Genomic DNA, 21,201 nt, shown 5'->3' with positions numbered 1-21,201 from the left:
GATAAATGCTGAACCGGGCAGTGTTTTTGTTTATGCATTTGTGTGTGTGTGTGTGTGTGTGTGTGTGTGTGTGTGTGTGTGTGTGAGAGAGAGAGAGAGAGAGAGAGATACAGACAGACTGATGTAGGAGTGATCGTGTGATATCAATGAGCCAGCGGCAATGACAAGAAGCCAGCATATCAGGTCCTATCTCTCACTTAGGTGTCTGGCTACTCTAAGTCAAGGTTAAGCCCCCAGCAGTTACACACACGCACGCACGCACATACACACAATGAAAGGCCGACTGATGCCCCATGCCCTCAGTCTGTTTTCCCTTTTCAACATTCTTTATGCAAAAACAATACTTTGCAGCCAAAGTCAGAAGATCACATAAATCAAGCAACTTTCTGTCCATGGAAATACATAGAATGCAATGTACAGTTTACTCTACCTAATCTTTATGAAGTAATAACAAACTCATGGTGGTTTTCAGGTTGCAGTTGTACTTTATGAAATACACATGCTTTTATTGGTTAGGGGGATAAATGCCTTATTCACAAGGACACAGAGATACTCAAGGCCTTTCAAGGATGTTCAACATTGCTCTTATTGAGTCAGTGAATCTCAGACTCTACATAAATTATTACATTTTGGCTTCTCCGGTCTAGACAGACTGTCTGAAACAAAAACTAATAATAATGACAAAAACACACAACAAAATTACTAAAACATTAACTAAAATGAAAATGGAAAATAAAATCTAATTCAAAATATTATTAAAAACTATAATATCTCAATTATACAAAAAATAAAAACCTCACTAAAATAACACTGATTCATACCCACCATAAATGTGTTTAAAGCATGAAATTAATAAAGTATATAGACATCTAAAATAAAAAAATACAACAAAATTTCTAAAACTTGAACTAAAATGAAAATGAAAAATATTAAAATAATTCAAAATATTAATAAAAACTCCAATAGTATCTGTTATACTAAAATAATACTTATTTACACCAAGCACAAATGTCCTTTTTAAAACTATATAAAAATAAAAACTTATAAAAGAAAAACATGACAAAATGACTAAAACTTGAACTAAAATGGAAGATATAAAAATGAAAACTAATTCAAAATATAAAAAAATATATAATATAAATAATAATAAAAGACAAAAACATGACACATTGACTAAAATTCGAACTAAAGTCAAGATAAAAATGGGAAATAAAAAGTTAGAAGAAATAATTTACACCTTCCACTTCCTTTTTTTAAGGTATGAACTATATAGACATTAGAAAAATAATCAAGAAAAAAAAAGACCTAAAATGATGTTCAACATTCTTCTTATTGAGTCTGTGTTTTGCACAAGAATCTCAGACTCCACTTAATTATAACATTTTGTTTCTTCTGATCTAGACTGTCTGAAACCAGAAAAATGCTACCTTGGCAGGTAGGAGTGCTGTAAGGCACGTCTGAGTCCAGTGATTGTGTAACATTCTGTCTACCAACACATTATGCCTTCACTGGCCGGGTTTTCAAAGCAGCATCGCTGCATCTGTGATCTCCCACAATCCTGTGCATACAGTTTGGCAGCTGATAGAAAGAATAGAAAAGGCATCTGATGATGCAGTGGTTGAAAGAATTAAGTTAATTTATACAGTAAAAGAAATGTGCTAATTATAAAATGATTTTTAGCTGGGTTTTGAAGGATTTTTACGTCATTTTAGGAGTGCAGTATGTTGAAGTACAGAACGCAAATTGTCGTAACAATCAAAAAAATAAAAAAATAAAAACACTAATTCAAAATATTAATAAAAAGTATACTAAAATACAGATTCAGACCTTGTATAAATGTCCTTTTTACATTTTTAAGGCAAAAAATGAATAAAAGACAGACATAATGCAAAAACAACAAATGTACTAAAACTTTCAAATTTAAAATGACTATGGAAAATATAAATAAATACTAATTTAAAATATGAATAAAAACTATAATAATATCTCAATGATAGTAAAATAATGACATACACACCCAGCATAAATGTCATTTTTAATTTTTTAAGGCATGAAATTAATAAAAAACTATATAGACATTTTAAAACATAAATAAATAAATAAAAATTGAACATATGTAAAAAATTACAACCATAATAGTATCTAACAAAAATAACACTGATTCACACCCTGCATAATTGCACTTTAAAAAATTTTTTTGAGGCATGATTCCATTTTTACTGCAAAAATAATCATTGTAATCATTAAATATGTGGCTTGGTGTGTCTAAAGCTTACTTGATTTTTGTCTAGACCATTAGACACAATGTTATGCTGCTTTGGAAGCCAGTCTGAAACATTTCTTTAGGCAGTACCTTCATACAAAAACACTCAGACTGACTGCGCAGCATGGCAGCTGCTTGAGAGGCTGCTGTTTCCTCTCCATTAGAATTCTAATGCAACTCTAGTGAAGATCCTCTAGGGGGCGTCAGTATCACTGGGTTTCATTGGAGGATCTGAACCTGCAGCCGTGAGCTGAGAGTCAATTGGATTGTTGTGCTGTTCCAGCAGCTGGGAAAACAGATTGTCTCAGGAGACACAATGTAGTGTGATCCCAGATGAGTCTGACTTCATAAAAGCAGACATTTCTGCATGTTTAGAGCACATGCTGAGTATGATGGCACTCTGTGGGGGGTGCAGGTAATGCTGTCATCAGCGCATCAGAAGGTATAATTAGCATAAGCAGCTGTCAATCATCCAACATCAAGTAGAGATGCTAAATAGCTTGCGAAAATCGGCAGGAATGGCAAAACATTGGCTAATTACATGCAGTGAAGACCAAATTGAGAAGCTTTCAAGGTAAGGTTTCAAATGTCACTAAAAACTGCCGCTATTCTGTCAAACCACTACAAACTATGCTCAAAGTCACTACAAAATGCAGATAAACTCAAATCTGTAAATGCTTATGAACTATATTATTTAGGTAATTCAGAATGGTTAATTCTGATTTATATTAATAAACGCAAATATTGATTGAACTTGCTCACCAATGGATCCTCTGCAGTGAATGGGTGCCGTCAGAATGAGAGTCCAAACAGTCGATAAAAACATCATAATAATCTACAAGTAATCCACACCACTCCAGTCCATCAATGTCTTGTGAAGCGAAAATCTGCGTGTTTGTAAGAAACAAATCCATCATTAAGATGTTTTAACTTTAAACAGTTACTTTTGGCTAAAACACAAGTCCTCTATACATAATATTGCTTTATCGAATTTTGAATTAGGAGAGAAATTGTGATGTAAAATTTTGAATTATTGTGATCTTTTTATCAGTTGTTTGGACTCTCATTCTGACGGCACCCATTCACTGCAAAGGATACATTGGTGAGCAAGTGTAATGCTAAATTTCTCCAAATCTGGTTGTTCTGAAGAAACAAACTCATCTACATCTTGGGTGGCCTGAGGCTGAGTATGTTTTCAACAGATTTTCATTTTGGGGTTTACTCCTTAAAGTGTAATAAAATTTATAAAATTGATAAAAAGAGTCCAAGTGTCTTCGGATGAAGGCTACGACTAACGATTTTTATAAAACCCCCTTAAAAGCAGCATAAAATATGGTTCAGCTGCTATAGCTTGAAATATAAAAAGAGAGATACATCAGGAATGAAGACAAAACAGCGACTGACCTGGAAGATAGATTGGAAAATACAGCTAAGAAATATGAGCCTGGTAGCATCAGGGTTATGGGCCTGATTCCGAGGGAACTATACAATGTAAGCCACTTTGAATAAAAGCATATGCCAAATGCATAAATGTCAAGTCACAGTTCAAAGAATTATACTGGTCAAAGGTATATGTACAACATATATGTAGTATGATGACCAGGAATGTATTCTTAACACACTTGCATTCCACAAGAACACACACCACCAACTAAAGCCAAGAAGTTCATCATCAACTTTCTGCTCAAATATGTATATAGAGGCAACACACGTGCAGCAAATGAGAGATTACAAGAAAGCAAGCATGTGCAAAAGACAAAACATAGACAGAAATGTTCAAAGGGTGATATAAAGGTTGGAGTTCTTTGAGATTCAATTTCCAGTCATGGACTGCTGCAGGAATGACGTATCTTTGTAGCCCCAGAAACGAGTTAGCACTGAACACTTCTGGTTCCATTGGCAATGTTTTTTTGTTTTCAATTGTGTTTATAATCATGCTCTTGCAAACTATTCTAACTAATAATTTCAGGGATTATTTTTAAATAAAGACTGACATTGAGGTCATATGCATCTGTGGTGTAGTTTGTTTATAGCTTTTTACATGGTTGGTTGTATTGAATCTTCAAAATCCAGGAATGCTGTGTTAATTTGTGAAGATTGTCCAAGTGAACAAAACATGCAAGAATCATAAACATTTATTGGTCACCGAGCTTATTTCCTTCTAAAATTCAAAAGCCAATGGAAAAATCCTGTTTTTGTCAAGGGAACCAAGGTGATGCAAACTTCTGGTTTGGCCTTCAAAAATACATCATCTCTGTAGTGTATTATCGCAAACTGTTGGAAACATTTGTCAATGGGGACCAGTAAGCCTATATGTCCAATGTCACCTGACCAAACCGGAAAACAGGCGCCATTGCATCCGCTTGTCAGAGAAACTATTAACAGCAGTATGCACTAATGGCATTATCTATGGATTTTTAAGGTAATCAGCTAACCTAGTTAGCTAGTTAACTAAAATCAATCTTCATACAGTAGGGCCTGTGATGAACATACTCTTCAGTATCTCCTTTGAAGGTATCTTGAGTAAATTTAAGGAAGCATACACAATGACTCGAACCAGAAGCAATGCGACATATTACTAATGCTTGACATGTATCGATTGATTTGATTGGTCTGAGTTTGATAAAGTGGGCAGGGCTAATGACTTTACAAACGCTGGATGGTAAAACTTTTAGTTGCTGTACCATTTTATCAGCTAAAATGGAATACTTAATGAATTTATACAATTTTTGACGATTTTCTTGAAAATTCAAGATTGCACATGTGGTCTTTATATTGCATGAATACAGTATCCAAATATATGCATATACACATGCATTTTAACATTTATTTTGATGCCATATTAAAAACAAGTGCATTTACTTACCTTTATGATTTTTTTTATTTAGCCTACTTACAATTATGATTTTGCGGTACAAATTCACGGGCTCGTTTTATCCTGACCCCGTGACATCTGACATTTAAATGGCTCGGGCTTAAATAGTTTTTTTTTTTTTTTTTTGTGACATTTTCAAAATATAATGCTAAAATAAACCCGAGAGCTGCAGCCTGCAGAGCTGTTTTAACCGCGCGCTCTCGGTGACTGACCAAAACGCGTCCCGTTTTACGCGACTTCACCCACATAAACTGAGATGTGCCATCAGCTGGCGGTGACACGGACACACCACTCACCACTCCTCGCCCTCATCCCTCCCTTCAAACCCTCTCACTGCCATCTCCCGACATCAGCCGAATGAGGGGACTGGGAAAGAAAAACCAAGTGAGTGAAAGAAAGAAATAAGCTGGGAGCGGTGCTCCATGGTCACTCGCCCATTGGAAGCTCGAGAGCGCATTTTGGATTCGACTTTTTCTTGGAGGGGACTTGAGAGAAGAAACAAGCGTTTATTGGCGTGCCAAAGGCGAACAGCCATGCACCTGAATCGGGAGGACGAGGACGGAAAAGGTGAGCTACTTTGGTGGATTCCTCTCATTTGTTTTCAGCGAGAACGCCCGCCCTTGAGCGGCAGACGTTGTGGCGGCACCCGGTACCGCTCGCGTACGGGTCAGTACCGTACCGTGTCATTTCGATTGGATTTGGCTTCAATTTGTCCTCAACTGCAAACTGTCACTCGCCGAACGCGCAAACAGGTGCAGCCAGGTTTCTCTATAAGCATTCGTTGGCGTTTTCACACATTCACAGCACCTGTTGTGTTGCGTACCGCGAAGGTAAATGCATTTACCCCGGTGCCTTTGAGGGAGTTGTCATCTATGCACGCGCAAGGTCATCATCTCTCATCACATAGTCATGATAGGGTGTCTGCGCGTGCGTTTATTTTTCGTCTTATCGTTTGCATCTGACACACATGTATCAAAAGGACACTTTTCATATGCAATAGTGAGAGAAGTAAGGATGGGTCATTATGAGGACGAAGGGAAACGGACATGCATTGGCCTCTGCCCCCTCCTGTTGCGCGCCACGAGATTTGTCAGGTGGTAAAATTACGATGGTCAATTGTGATGTGTGTGTGTGTGTGCACAGACAGAGTCCTGTCATTTGATTTATTTGCAAGAGACACAGTGGCAGAAAAGCAGTCGTGTTTTTGCAAGACGTCAATTAATAATTAAACAGTCATTTCTGACGCGAGGTGCCAGTGCGGAAATAAATTAAATAAAAGCCTTTACTTTAACCCTTGAATGTCAGGAGCGTAAAATACTTTAATTTATGGCTATACTCCAATTCAGTCATGACGTCAATTTGTAGACCAACCCGGAAGGCTAATTCGTCTTGAGTACCCTTGGGAATTTCTTGTGGGTTTTTACAATAGCAGTACACATCAGTGCTGTGCGCAAAATATTGATCGCTATTTACAGTTTAATAGTTTTTAATCTCCCGTGAAAATAATGCATGCTGCAAGATCTCCAGGGTCAGTGTAACTTGAAATATTTTCTTCAGATATTTAACTCATTGTCTCTCCCTTCTGCCTCTCAAATGTCTGTCTCTTCCAGGATATACAGTATAATCCATTTAAGACTTATTAAAAGTTTGAGTGAGGCGCATATTGTTCTACCTGTAAACATGCAGAGGTGTTGTGAAGTTCAATGTATTTGTACGTTAATTGAAAAGAATCGACTCAAAACAGTGATTTATTCACAAATCATGCATCACTCGCTTTGATTCTAAGCAGCCAACAGAAAACATGACACTCGCAACATGATTAACGAAATATTGTCTAGAATAATGTTTCTTAGGTACAATATAAAGTAATCGCTCTCATCAGACAAGAAAAATTGGACGAAATTGGCTTGGTAAATGGATTGACCGGCAATGCCCGTGTAATGCAGATCATAGTTAAGTTGTTAACTCTTTGTGATGGAATTTGAGGAAAAATTATATTTCTGTTAGCCACTTTTTAAATATATTTTGTATACTACCCTTTGCTTTTTTTGCTGTTTTACGGTTTAATTTTGCTGAAAAGCCTTCTGAACACATACAATATGAAGTCCATGAAAAAAAAGCTGTTTCTACAAGATATGCGGCTTTACAGTTGACTTAAACTTACTGTGAGAAATGGTTTCTGCATTGAAAACTGTAGCCTTGGTTTTTCTTACCATGGTAACTGTTGTTTCCACCTCAACACCATAGATTCTTTCTACAGTCGTTGTTCCCACAGTTCACAGCTCCTGTGGTCATTGCTGGCAATTTCATCAAATTTTACTAATTTATTTCTTGTCTGATGAGAGCGATTACTGTAAGAAACATTATTCTAGACAGTATTTCATTAATCATGTTGTGAGTGTCCCATATTTTCTGCTGGCTGCTTAGAATCAAAGCTAGCGATGCTCGATTTGTGAATGAATCACTGTTTTGAGTCGATTCTTTTCAATGAACTGTTCAAATGGGATGCATAGTGATGTCTGATTCATAAACGAATCATACATTTGACATGGTTCTTTCGGTGACCCGTGTCCAATTTTTATGGTTCTTGCCATTTTGTACCACCCAAATCCTGAAGGATAACTAAACCGAATCAGTGGATTCAATGTCACAAATATTCATTTGAAACTGTGGCGCAATTCAGAAACATATGTCATAACTGTAGTATAATAAATGTTATATTTAAGAGCTAAATAACTAATAGTTTGACAGGTTTAATGTGAGGTGAAGTCGTATCATATTAGAGTTACATGTCTTACACAGGATTCTTTCCATTATAATGGACACTGGGTCTCAACACAAGCATAAGAGCTGTACTGAATATTACTGTAAAGCTGACAGATGTGATTTCAGTAATAATCCTCCTGCAAATTTTCTTCTGTCTTCACTATAGTTTCTGTCTTGACATTCAACTTTGTATGTCTTTTGAGCAAGAGCCACTAATCAGGGACACACAACCTGAACCTAGAATGACGTTGCAAATTGTAATTTATAATTTTACTTTATATATATATATATATATATATATATATATATTAATCAATTTAATTGTTTTTGGTGCATGGATAACATCACGTTTCCACATCGTAGTAAAAATAAGTGTAGTAACATTTTGCACTACCATGGTAATTTTTTGTAAGGCATGCAAATTTGTATGAGAAGTTTTATTAGCGTTGTGGATGTAATCAGCTTTAGTTCGTCTTAATGTGAATTCAGCTGGGAATCTCAAGCTGAACGTATTGCCAGAGATTTCATGCTGTACTAGACAAAAGCACATTTTGTGAGCACGGATTTGGGAATATCCAGTTGAAGAAATGCTTAGCCCAGTCAGCTGAGCAGAGAAGCATTTCCTCCGGGTTGTATTTTTTTTTTTTTTTACAAAACACAGACATGGACACTAATGCTTTTAAAAGAGAAAATCTGGAGGATCAGAGGATCCTCTGCAGTGAATGGGTGCCGTCAGAATGAGAGTCTAAAAAGCTGATAAAAACATCACAATAATCCACAAGTAATCCACACCACTCCAGTCCATCAATTAATGTCTTGTGAAAAGAAAAACTGTTTTGTTTGTATAAAACAAACTCATAATTGAAACATTTTTAACTTCAAACCATTGCTTCTGGATAAAATACTGGAGTCCTCTATCAATAATATTGAATTCTCCAGTGCTTTTGCAGTGGAGCCGTTTGCAGTGTATTTGTGTTACTATGAATTATTTTTGCCAGAAAACCTCTTAATGATAGATTTATTTCTTATAAACCAGCAGCTTTTTGCTTCTCAAGACATTAACTTATGGACTGGAGTGGTGTGGATTACTTGTGGATTATAGTGATGTTTTTATCAGCTGTTTGGACTCTCATTCTGACGGCACCCATTCACTGCAAATGATTTAATGCTGAATTTCTCCAAATTTGTAGAAGAAACAAACTTGCCTACATCTCGGGTGGCCTGAGGGTGAGTAAAGTTTTGGCAAATTTTCATTTTTGGGTGCACTGTTCCTTTAAGGACAGGTGAAGATCAAACTGACAGCTCAAGGATACTTCTCACAGAGACCTGCCCAGCGGTGGTTTTGCATTGCTGCTGTGCGATGAGCGATAAGAACATATATGTGAGACACTGACAAGGGTTAATCTTTGACAGAGGCAAGATTTCAATCACATCAGATAATTTCACACCCCATAAGCCATCTTGTCTGTCTCCGCGCTAGACGTCCTCACACGTGACGAAAGTGTCTGCCTCGCCTCTAATTCACCACAGAAACTCTGATATTGCTCTGTATCTACTTTTTAGAAACCCTTTCATGTACTCTCAACCCAAGCACACAGCGTTTGAAGTTTACAGACGATAACAACAGTTGTTTCAGAGCGCTGATAGCAGAAGAGCTTTGACATATTGTGGAGTCGAAACTGGATGCGGGGTCGTTTCCTGGATGGGATCTTAATGTCATTGGCATTCCTGGCATGATCTGATGTTGTAGCGGCGGCGTGATAAGACAAACACAGCGAGAAGGTCAAGTGGCGGCCGCAAAGCGGATGGTGGAGGGTTTGGCGAAGGACACCTCTGGACGAAGCAGGGAGAACGTGGAGAGATGCGACGGACGTACAGGTGCATTTGGAGGCTCGCCAATCACTTCCACTCTGATTGGAGTGACATTGTGAGTTTGTAAGGCTTTTAGCTCGTGTCGATGAACACTGATGGCCAGTGAGGGATCAGATGATGCTTCTGCATTTAGATGCTTCCTGTATGAATTTCTGAATTTTTCAATTTCGTCAGAATATTGGAGGTTAATGAAAGTTGCCAATGTGAGAGCTCTGTTACTGCTTTTGCACCGAAATGATCCGCTCGGCCAAACTGATGACCAAACCCTTTTGAGAACCGGCTTGTTTTTCAGCACATGACTTTGAAAATTAGAATGATGGCATAACGGACAATATTCTAGGTACGATGCAAACTCAATCGAAAGCATTACCACAAAAAAAATAAATAAATGGTGATTTGTCGTTTTCTTTCAAAAAATCAAAAATGGAGGTTGCAATGAGGCATGTAAAAGTCAAGTCAAGCCATGTTTATTTGTATAGCACTTTATACAATACAGATTGTTTTAGAGCAGGGTTATTACTGTTAACTAATTAAAACCATTAAAAACATTTTTATTATTTCAAATACAATAAACTGAAATATAATATAAACTAAAATCTAATATATATATATATATATATATATATATATATACACACACACATATACATACACAGGTGCTGGTCATATAATTAGAATATCATCAAAAAGTTGATTTATTTCACTAATTCCATTCAAAAAGTGAAACTTGTATATTATATTCATTCATTACACACAGACTGATATATTTCAAATGTTTATTTCTTTTAATTTTGATGATTATAACTGACAACTAAGGAGAATCCCAAATTCAGTATCTCAGAAAATTAGAATATTACTTAAGACCAATACAAAGAAAGGATTTTTAGAAATCTTGGCCAACTGAAAAGTATGAAAATGAAAAGTATGAGCATGTACAGCACTCAATACTTAGTTGGGGCTCCTTTTGCCTGAATTACTGCAGCAATGCGGCGTGGCATGGAGTCGATCAGTCTGTGGCACTGCTCAGGTGTTCTGAGAGCCCAGGTTGCTCTGATAGTGGCCTTCAGCTCATCTGCATTGTTGGGTCTGGCGTATCGCATCTTCCTCTTCACAATACCCCATAGATTTTCTTTGGGATTTTCCTTAGTTATAATCATCAAAATGGTTCGGTTGCGACGTCAGGTGATCAAAATTCAGGAGGAAAGAACCTATAGGTCTTTTATATATGAGTCATAATCCTAGTTTTGAAAAGACCCATCCAGTGGTAAATAATTTAATTCAGCATCTTGATGCCATTGTAAACTATACAATATGTCATTATTTGAAGCAACAGTCAGATGTTTAATTTAAGTAAATAAAATCATTTTATTTCAGACAGAAATTAAAGTGACGAGAGAAGCATGACAGAAATAAAAACAGGGTGTCTCTCACCTGAATGCGTGACATGTCAGATCATCCGCTTTCATTGTAGAAAGTTTGTTGGCTATAATTGGAGCAATCTAGTTTTATGCCATTCAGTTGTGTTTAACATAAGTCTAGCCAGACAAACCATGTGATTAGGACATTATTCTGCTCTCACAGCCACTTGAGTTTCTTTTTTTAGTACAAAACTGCTTTTTCTTCAGAGGAGCAGGGCCGGATTGGGCCCTGGTGTTATGTAGTGTCTCATCTTTGTCCACTTACAAGGTGACTGACAGACCTCCTGAGTCACATATCGTAAAGATGTTATCGCAAAACCTTCCTCCAGCCCTCACTGCCGTTATAAATCTACAGCCACGGCTGTGGTTTAAGGTGCAGTTGTTACGGTCATCATGCAGTGAGTGCAGTGCTTGAGATAAACCTGCCAGTCTAGGTCAGAGGCTGAAAGACAAAGACGACAGACGAGCGCCAGAGACGGGAAGAAAAACACCGACGCAGGTTGACCTTGTAGTTTGTACACATCACGTCTCTGGGTAATTGCGTGTTAATGGCTGTTTCCAGTCCTGTTGTCAAAGGTTCTATTAATATTTCATTCAGAGACGGAGCAAACGAGAAGCGAACGGCTGGAGTAGTAGCTATACTGACAAATGAGAGTGACGTGAGGTACAACCAGACAGACAGAGAGAGAGAGAGAGAGGGAGGGAGCTGGAGATAGAGACAATAGCAGCGATTAGTCAGGTGCTGTGAGTAATGGCTGTCTCAAATATATTTTTATCCTTTAATGCAACTTGCGCTGACTGTGAGAAAAGTGCAATATTTAACCCAATTACATTTCAGACTAACAACTAGAGATGTCCCTGCGTTACAAATTTAGTGCAGCATTATTGTACACATAATTTTTCCTTTTTATCCTAACGTTTGAGTGGAAGGATTTAGCTTGGTTTCGTCCAGGGCTGCTTTTCCCAAAAGTAGATCTTATAGACCAAAATGTTTTTTTAGCCAAACCTCTTTGACCTAAAATATTTATTTGAAGTACTTCTAGAGATTTTGAGTTAATATTTGCATGTTCATGGTTCTCTGGCATTGGTTAATGGTCATATTTCTTACTTTTAGTAAGTACTTTTTTTATGATTAAATTAGATTTTCATCAACTCATGAACTCCCTGCAGTGATCATATTTCAGTTTTATACACATAAATGTAGTTTTATTAATATATTTTAGTATTATTTATATAGTTTTAGTATTCTTTATAATTTATAAAATGTTTTAAAATTAACTTTTTATTTTTAGTTTTCATTTTACTTTTAGTTCAAGTAATTTTATTTGTTTATTTTCCAAAAGTATTCTATAATATAATATAATATAATATAATATAATATAATATAATATAATATAATATAATATAATATAATATAATATAATATAATGTTTAGTTTTAGTAATTCAAATTAAACTTCATTTATTTCATTAAGTTGCCCAGGCAGCATTTCTTAGTTTTCCATCTAATATTTATATTTTATGTCAGATTTATTTAGATCAATGAAGACAATTGTATTTGATATTTTTTTGCATTTGTTTTCTTAAATATTTTTTTTTTTATAAATTTTTTTAATTTCATTTTAAATATTTTTAAAATATTTATTTCAGTTAGTTGCCAAGGCAGCATTTCTAAGTTTTCCATCTAATATTTATATTTTATGTCAGCTTTATATTGATCACTGCATTATCTGCATGTCATGTGACCATTAACCGGCATCAGAGAATCGTGAACACGAGAATACATTGTTAAATGATTGAAATATTAACTTCAAATCTCAGGTGTACTTCAAGTAAATATTTTAGGTCAAAGGAGTTTGACTAATAAAAATTTAGGAAATTCCTGGTTTTGTGTATAGTTGTTTCCTCAAAAACAGAGAAGTGTGACTCCTGTGCAGTTATATTTGGTGAATCACCCTTTCAGGGCACAACCACTTTTAGAATAAACTTTGACATTGTTAACCTGCTTCCTATACCAATCCATTTAATAAGATGCTCTCCAAAGGACACAGTGGTCCGATGCAGTTCACTACATTCAGCTCATTCATTATCCAAGAGCTGGGCCTCTGGATCCCAGGATGAAGAGGATGAGAAAGAGAGATCTCAGGCTGAGTGTGTGTATCGTTGTGTGTGTGTGTTGGTCTTATTACGTAACCGTCTGTAGATCAGTTCAGTCACACTGGGAGTCTGGGATACGTTTCCGTGCAGTTTCCCTCTGCTTTGTTGATCTCTTTATCTTCTAAGCAAGCACGTCTGTCGCCCTCCTTTTGTCTGTTTATTTCGTGTTTTTATGGTGAAAATAAAAATCACCATTACTGTGTCAGGGAGACCATGGATGAGTAATGATAGCATAGAGAAAGGCGTTATGGAAAAAGAAACGATTCATATTGGAGGACAGGAGCAAGGTCATATCCTGAAGCAAATGTGAGGGCTGTTTGTTTGTGTTCACAAGGGTGTTCACATTTTTCGCCTGTTGTATTTTTTCTAAGTTGATTCTACATATCATTCATGTTCGTACACTCTCAGAAATAAAGGTACAAAAGTTGTCACTGGGGCTGTACCTTTTCAAAAGGTACACTTTTGTACCTATTAGGTTCAAATATGTACACTTTAAGTACTAATATGTACCTTTAAGGTAACAAAATGGACCCTTTAGGTACAAACATGTGCCTTTTGAAAAGGTACCGCCCCAGTGACAGCTTTTGTACCTTTATTTCTGAGAGTGTAGCAGAAATGTAGCACAATAAGTTATGTGATGAAGTTCAGGCTTAATAAGTAATAATAATGTTTGTTTTAGCAAATACCCATTAATAATTGTGTATGACCTTAATTTTATGTATTTGCTTTGAAACAGATAAATATTGATTGATTATTTTATTTTTCAGCAGCCATTGTTACAAGAATGGTAATATAAAACAGTAAAAAAAAAAAAAATCTATTAAAAATAATCAAAGCATGTGTTTGAACAGTTTCAAACTCAATAAATTTATAGTTTTTAAGTATATGCACCAATATAACAAAATATAAAAATAAACAGCAATATGTCTTTATATGTAGTTTTTACAATAACATGAAAAATGTATACTTGACAAACACTTGAACTGTGGGCAGGTTTGAGTGGTGACAGTTTTGAATCAATTCATTATTAGAAATGAATCTAACAGATGTAATGACATGTTTGCTGTTGACATCTGCCTTAAGTTCTTGTAGTTGCTAAATCTTGAGAAAGAATTTAATTGCAATACTAGTTTAATGACACAAACATTAGAAATCTTGATGGTTGAAACTTGGGGTCAAATAATAGGAGAGATCAGACGGGAATATTGGAGAAAAACAAAAATAGTGATGAATGGAATTGAAAAAGAGAAAATGATTGTTCAAAGCTTCAAGCCATATGAGTGGCGTTTTGTCTTCATGTCAAGAATTTTGGAGGGAATGAGGGAAATTCAAGAAGTGGGACTCTGGGATTGATGATGTTTCGAGGCACCATGTGAGATGGAGGGAGGACCGCTGAATTGTCGAGCATCTGTTTTGGAGAGAAATGAGGCTGTGCTGTCATCCTGTGAATTCAGTGTCAGAATTCTGTAATATCTGTCAGTTTTTGGTGTCATTTGTCATGAGTAGCGGTAAATATTTGATAAGATTCTAACATGAACGAACAAGAACAAACACAAGTGGCTTTGAGTGCAGAAGGTTTATCTTTACAGGCTGTTAACACACGTTAAGATAATTCACATGTGCTTGTCTGAAGGAAATCTGCACAGATATAACACACTTCACCCTTATACTCCCCACATTTTTCATTGGTCTGACTAACTGATGGCCCCGCCCCCAAATTAATGCTATTGGTTGAGCCAGTTTTGCTGTTGTGCTGGTTGGGATGCAATGTTTAGTTAGCCACAGTGATCATACTTTTTATGGGAATTAACCTGGTTTACTTGTTATAAGAAAAGCATTTCAACATAAAAAGGCCCTATTTTAGTGATCTAAGCAGATGGTCTAAAGCGCAAGGCACAGGTGAACTAGGGTGTGTCCTTTTGCTACTTTTGCAAATAGGTAACCTAATTCTGATACATGCAATGACTATCCATTATGACATGTAGGCACTTTTATATTTATGTAGCCTACACAATAATAATCTTTTACATTGTAATCCTTTAAATTTTAATATTTGGCATGTTTGTGTGCTGCTGCACATCCCTGTGTGTGTAATAAGCAGAGTGTACGCGCGTTGTGGACCTGCCTATAGGTGCATATTACTAATGCGCTTTTTAAATAACAAAAAATACTGCGCCATTGACTTTAGACCAGGTTTTAGTTGGTCAATGGCGTGGTCTATTTCAGTTGCCTCAAAATAGCAACGTGCCAACAATGCACCTGAACAGGAAGTGAAAATGATAACTGTGTCGGGCTGAAACTAGCAGAAAAAAAAATCTTGCCCAAAGAATTTGAACAGTAGTTTAACTATTTGTAAGGAAACATGGAAATGAGAAGAAAGATTTGGATAATATGTACTACTTTTCTGCTGCTTTTTCTATGTTTTCACTATGTTTTCATTGTTCGGGAAGCCTTTGTGCTCCCCAGAAGAAAGTAAGTCATACAAGTTTGAAGCGACATGAGGGTGATTAAATGAAGACAGAAATTGTATTTTGGGGGAAATTATTCCTTTTAAATGTAATCCATTCTGATGTCTGTAACGTTTGTAAGGATTCCAGCTATGGGCTTCAGAGAATGTGTAAAATCCTCTGAATGGAAATTAACCCGGTCAAGCGAACGCTTATCTGAAAACCAGGCAGGAGGAGTGAGAGCAAGAGAGAAAAGGAGAAAGCGCCTAAGTAGAGGTCAGTATAGCACAGTTCGGGCAGCTTGAAATTATGGGCACTTTGTAAATTTTTCACAGATAACAGATAATGACAAATGGCATTGACACAAGGAGGATTCAGGATGCAGCTCATGGAAATGCATATCAACACATGCATTTAAAATAAAGCAATAGGCACAGTGTTATAATACCATTTTTAATGGTTGTTGAACTTGTTAGGTAAAATCTTTTAGTTTGAATTAAAATTCAAAATAAAACCAGTAAATATTCAAATCAAATTAAGCCCTTGTCCTTTGTAAAGTATTTATATACTGTTCAAACGTTTAAGGGCCAGCAGAATTTATTTATATTTTTACAGACCCTCTTATGCTCACTAAAGCTGCATTTATTTGATACAAAATATTTTGAAATGTATTTTATTCCTGTGATGTAAAGCTGAATTTTCAGCATCATTACTCCTGTCTTCAGTGTCACATGATCCTTCAGCAGTCATTTAATATGCTGGTCTGAAGAAACATTTCTAATTAATATCAATGTTGTGCTGCTTTATATGCTGTGGAAAACATGATAGGTTTTTATCTTAGGATCCTTTGATCAATAGATACTTGAAAAGAACAGCATTTATTCAAAATTGAAATTTTTTTGTAACATTTTATTTGCTCTTACTGTCAATTTTGATTAATTTAATTCATACTTGCTAAATAAAAATGACATTATTTTTTACAAAAATATCATACTGACCCCCAAACCTCTGAACAGATGATTTATTTCACTGGATGATACAACAGGCATTTACCACATGGTTAAAACAATATATAAAGTAAACCATTTTTTTTTTAATTTGTTACCTGCCATTGTGGGGATATTAAATTCATACTGTGATATTTTGGTCATGCCACCCGCTCCTGTGACAAGCTGGTACAGTGGACAGGAGCTCTGATCAGTACACACACACACACACACGTATACTGAGAGACAGATGCAAACACTCACCCTTGTCAAGAAACAGATGGTGAGACACATCTATTCTCAGACAGGCTGGCAAGGTACACAAACACAGACTGTGAAAGTACAAGACAAATGCTTGCACACACACATACACACAGTAATATCTAATTGTATAATCATAAAAATGAACAATCACTCACTGATGTTACCTGAATTCATTATTGGCTGACTTGTGTGTGTGTGTATGTGGGTGGGTGGATGGGTGGGTGGGGGTGTTTGCCTATATTCTTCCTCACAAAGATAATAAATTTGTCTACATTGTGTGGACCAACTTAACAGTCCCCATGAGAAACTTCATAATAAACATACTAATTAGTGTCTTAATGAAAATGTAACAATGCAGACAGGCTTGTGAGCATGAAGTGTAGGGTTAGGAGAAATAAAATATCATTAGCTTTGTATAAAAACAATATGGAATGCTCACTCCATGCACTGTAAAAACAAATGTGCTTCCGAGTCAGTCAAACCCACAGCGTTCATGGCCTTCAGGACTGTCTTAACTCCAAAAAGGTTATGAATGCGGAGATGAAAATGTTATTGCTTGGAGGTAGAGGTTCACAGCTGTGAGAACTTCAGAAAGTGTACAGAGCTGTAAAATTAATGTTGATTGCTTGGCTCAGAAAATGCGGAAATGAGCTAAATTTTGATTACAGACTTTGGTATCTTAGAAACCTGAGTATGTTTGAGAAATTGTTGATCCCTTCTTGCTTACCACTCCATTTATCATAATTGCTGTCTAGGAGAAACATTTAGAGAGATTCATGATAATGTCTTTTGTGGTCTTACTTTCCTGTGGGTGTGACTTAAGATTGGTTTTAATGGTGTTCAACCATTAGTATGAGGGAATTATTAGTACATGCATTACTGTTCAAAAGTTTGGGATCGTTTTTTTTTTTTTTTTACAAAATGGATGCATTTTTCAAAAAGGATATGATGTGACACTGAAGACTGGAGTAATGATGCTTAAAATTCAGCTTTGCATCACAGGAATAAATTATATTTTAAAATATATTGAAAAAGAATATAGTTTTAAAAAAATTTAATATTTCACAATTTTTTTAAATTTTTTTTTTTACTGTGTTTTTGATCAAATAATGCAGGCTTGGGGAACAAAAGAGACTTCTTTTAAAAAATCTAATTGACCCCAAATACATTACTAAAAGATTGCTGAGGCTTTGCACATAGATAGATGTATAGAAATTTGTATTTAGTTGATATATTTCATAGTATTTATTTAATAAATGAACTTTTCCCCAGAATACATTACCTGTGTAAATTCCTCTTCCTGCAGGTGATTCTTTAAATTCCTGCATTTATTACTTAAAATAGCTTAAAAATATGAATACATGTCATAATAGATTATATTTTCAAATTAAATTCATTGTAATTTTTATTTAATTAAAAAAAAAAAACAGGCAAAAATAATTGTCGACAAGACAAAAAATAAACTTGAATAATTAATAAAAAACTTACAGAATTTTATTTATCCAATAAATGTATCTGTTTGAAAGATGTTTAGATGTTTTATTCTTGGAAACAAGACATAAATACTAATTTAAAAAGTGATTTTGTTCCAGAACATTACATTGGCTTTGTCATTGTAGCATAATAGTAAATGTTGCATGAAATGGCTACACAGACCCAAAGACAACAACTTGGTACTCCCCAACATGAGTGCAGCAAACATGCGCACACACACACACACACACACACAATCTCTGCTGCTGTTGTGGACCCCTTCGGTTCCCTGAGGTTCATCAGTAGTCTGCTCACTGCTGGAACACACTGCTTATCGTCTGCTGTTTGCTTTGCCACTACTGTAAAACAGGGTGGTCTACAGAGAGACCAAAACAACCTTTCCTTCTCCCACCGCCTCTGACTTCTCAATCTCTCCTCCCACCTAATGAATTTATTCTCTCTGTCTAGCTTTCATTTTGAGTATAAGTAAAGAGAAAAGATGTCTGCTGCCAGCTCATTCTGTAGGTCTGTAGTGATGTTTTAGATGTGAAAGAATCTTTTAGTAAACGAATCTCGTTCACTTCCATGCACTGACATGACATCTAGTAAATACATTGCAGATATGCTCACTGAATATAAACCTAACAGACCACTCAGATCATTAGGATCGAGTCAGTTAGAAATACCAAGGGTTCACACAAAACAAGGGGAGTCTGCTTTTAGCTATTATGCCGCCCGCAGTTGGAACCAGCTTCCAGAAGATATCAGATGTGCTAAAACATTAGCCACATTTAAATCCAGACTCAAAACTCATCTGTTTAGCTGTGCATTTGTTGAATGAGCACTGTGCTACGTCCGAACTAATTGCACTGTATTTTATGTATAATCATTTTCTATTCTTAACTGTTTTAAATTCATTTTAAATCAATTTTTATATCATTTCCTTGTTTTTATTGTTGTGATTTATTTTTTTTAATGACTATTTCACTTCCTTTTATGTAAAGCACTTTGAATTAGCACTGTGTTTGAAATGTGCTATATAAATAAACTTGCCTTGCCTTGCCTGCACTGAAAAAAAATAAGAAGTTAAATTTACTTAATTTTTATTTTGCAAGTTTTTGCACACATATTTTTAAAGTAAAATTTAAAGAAGGAATTAAGTAAAATCTACTTAACTAAGTTATCTAAAATTAGTTAAGGAAATAAGTAAATTTAACATGGCCTGGTAGAGTTTGATGAGTAACTTCTACTTAATTATTTTAAGTTTACCCTACAATACTCAAGTACATTTCACTCAGTCACGGTTTGTAAACTTTACTCAAACAACATAGCACTGAAAAAAAACTGCCAATAAAGCATGTGGTTAAGTTACAAGCACGTATGTAAGCAAGTAGACTGCTCGTTATTCATTTTAAGGTAATATGTTGACTCAATATAGTTATTAACTGAATGAACACAGAGGCCCGAATACTTGGCACATGATACACAATGACGGTGACAATCAGTGAATAGTGTTTGAGTATGAACGGGTCATTTTGAGTAAAAAATTAACTCCAGATGTCACAAAACAGCAAGTTACTTAACCTAACAACAAATGCAACCACAAAACAGTGTAAATACATCTCGAAAACAGCAAAGAAATAAAATAAAATTACCTTATTAATTATTCATGCCCAAGTGCATGATGGAACAACGGGATCATGACGTTGATATTTACTTACAATATTTGTAAAAATAACAAACAATTCCAAGTATAATGTACTCATAAGTTCAAACTTAATCTGTTAGTGATGTCAAATTTATTGTATGTGTGAATAAATCTGTCTTTAAAACAAGTTTTTAGGACAGTTACCATTTAAATGTTTATATTTCAAAAATAAAACTGAGTAGAAACATATCATTAAAATGTCATATAAAACTGCCTTACAGGCAATTTAAATGGTTATATACAATGTTTTTGATCAGTATCTAAAAATAGATTAAAAGCAACTGAATTTGCAACTGAACTTTTAATATAGTAGTGTAGCCTTCCAAGTGAGTAGGTTTCTTGTATAGTTTACAGCATTACTTCAGAGATAAGATTTTCCTTAAGAGAAATTTACATGTACTGTACCGGATATATCCAAATGAATTAATATCGAATCAAAATCATAATTGAAGCACATCAAGAGCTCATGAATTGGAATCTAATCGATTTGTGAAATGTGTTAACACTTGGCCCTAGTAAAGATACTATATACTGTAGAGTATTTTGGTTTGCTATTTCAAACATAGCCCAAATATTGTGTGTGTGTGTGTGTGTGTGTGTGTGTGTGTTTGTGTTTGCTGGTGCATGTTGAGCCACATGTGCACACTGGAGAGGATGTGGTAGAGATCTGTGAAAGGCCTGCGGATGCTGGTGCTCATTGAAGATCAGTGAATTATTCAGAGAATCTAGCAAGAGGCTTTTTAAGGACTCTACAGATTACACCATAAAAGGCATATCATTTCTGGCTGCTGTTATGCGTCACCACAGAGTGCTGGCTCTGTTTCCAAAATCTAGTAATCTGTCTGCTGCCTACATGCTGCCTTCTAAGACAACACCCTTATTAAAATGGAACTCTTAAGTGACTGATTTGAAACATTCTATAGATGTGTTTTTATACATGTGATACTCTAAGCATGAAATATTTGTGCATACA

The 21,201-nt window shown here is 35.4% G+C and overlaps 1 protein-coding gene across 3 annotated transcripts in view; it reads left to right on the top strand.

Annotated features, from left to right (window-relative positions):
• Window positions 1-5,348: 5,348 nt before the first annotated feature.
• syt7b (synaptotagmin VIIb) overlaps window positions 5,349-21,201 on the top strand; it is a 131,166-nt gene continuing 115,313 nt past the window's right edge. For 2 of the 3 annotated variants that reach the window (XR_009272173.1, XM_058782956.1), the window contains exon 1: window positions 5,349-5,705. Coding sequence is in view for 1 of the 3 variants with exons in the window: in XM_058782956.1 (XP_058638939.1) it covers window positions 5,561-5,705 (145 nt within the window). In the remaining 2 variants the exon portion in view is untranslated. The remainder of the gene's footprint in view (window positions 5,706-21,201) is intronic. The other variant, XM_058782957.1, reaches the window with a different exon arrangement.

The sequence above is a fragment of the Onychostoma macrolepis genome, chromosome 07 (genome assembly GCF_012432095.1).
Source record: "Onychostoma macrolepis isolate SWU-2019 chromosome 07, ASM1243209v1, whole genome shotgun sequence".
NCBI lineage: Eukaryota > Metazoa > Chordata > Actinopteri > Cypriniformes > Cyprinidae > Onychostoma > Onychostoma macrolepis.
The sequence above is the reverse complement of the archived record's forward strand: the minus strand, read 5'-3'. Positions and strand labels throughout refer to the sequence as shown.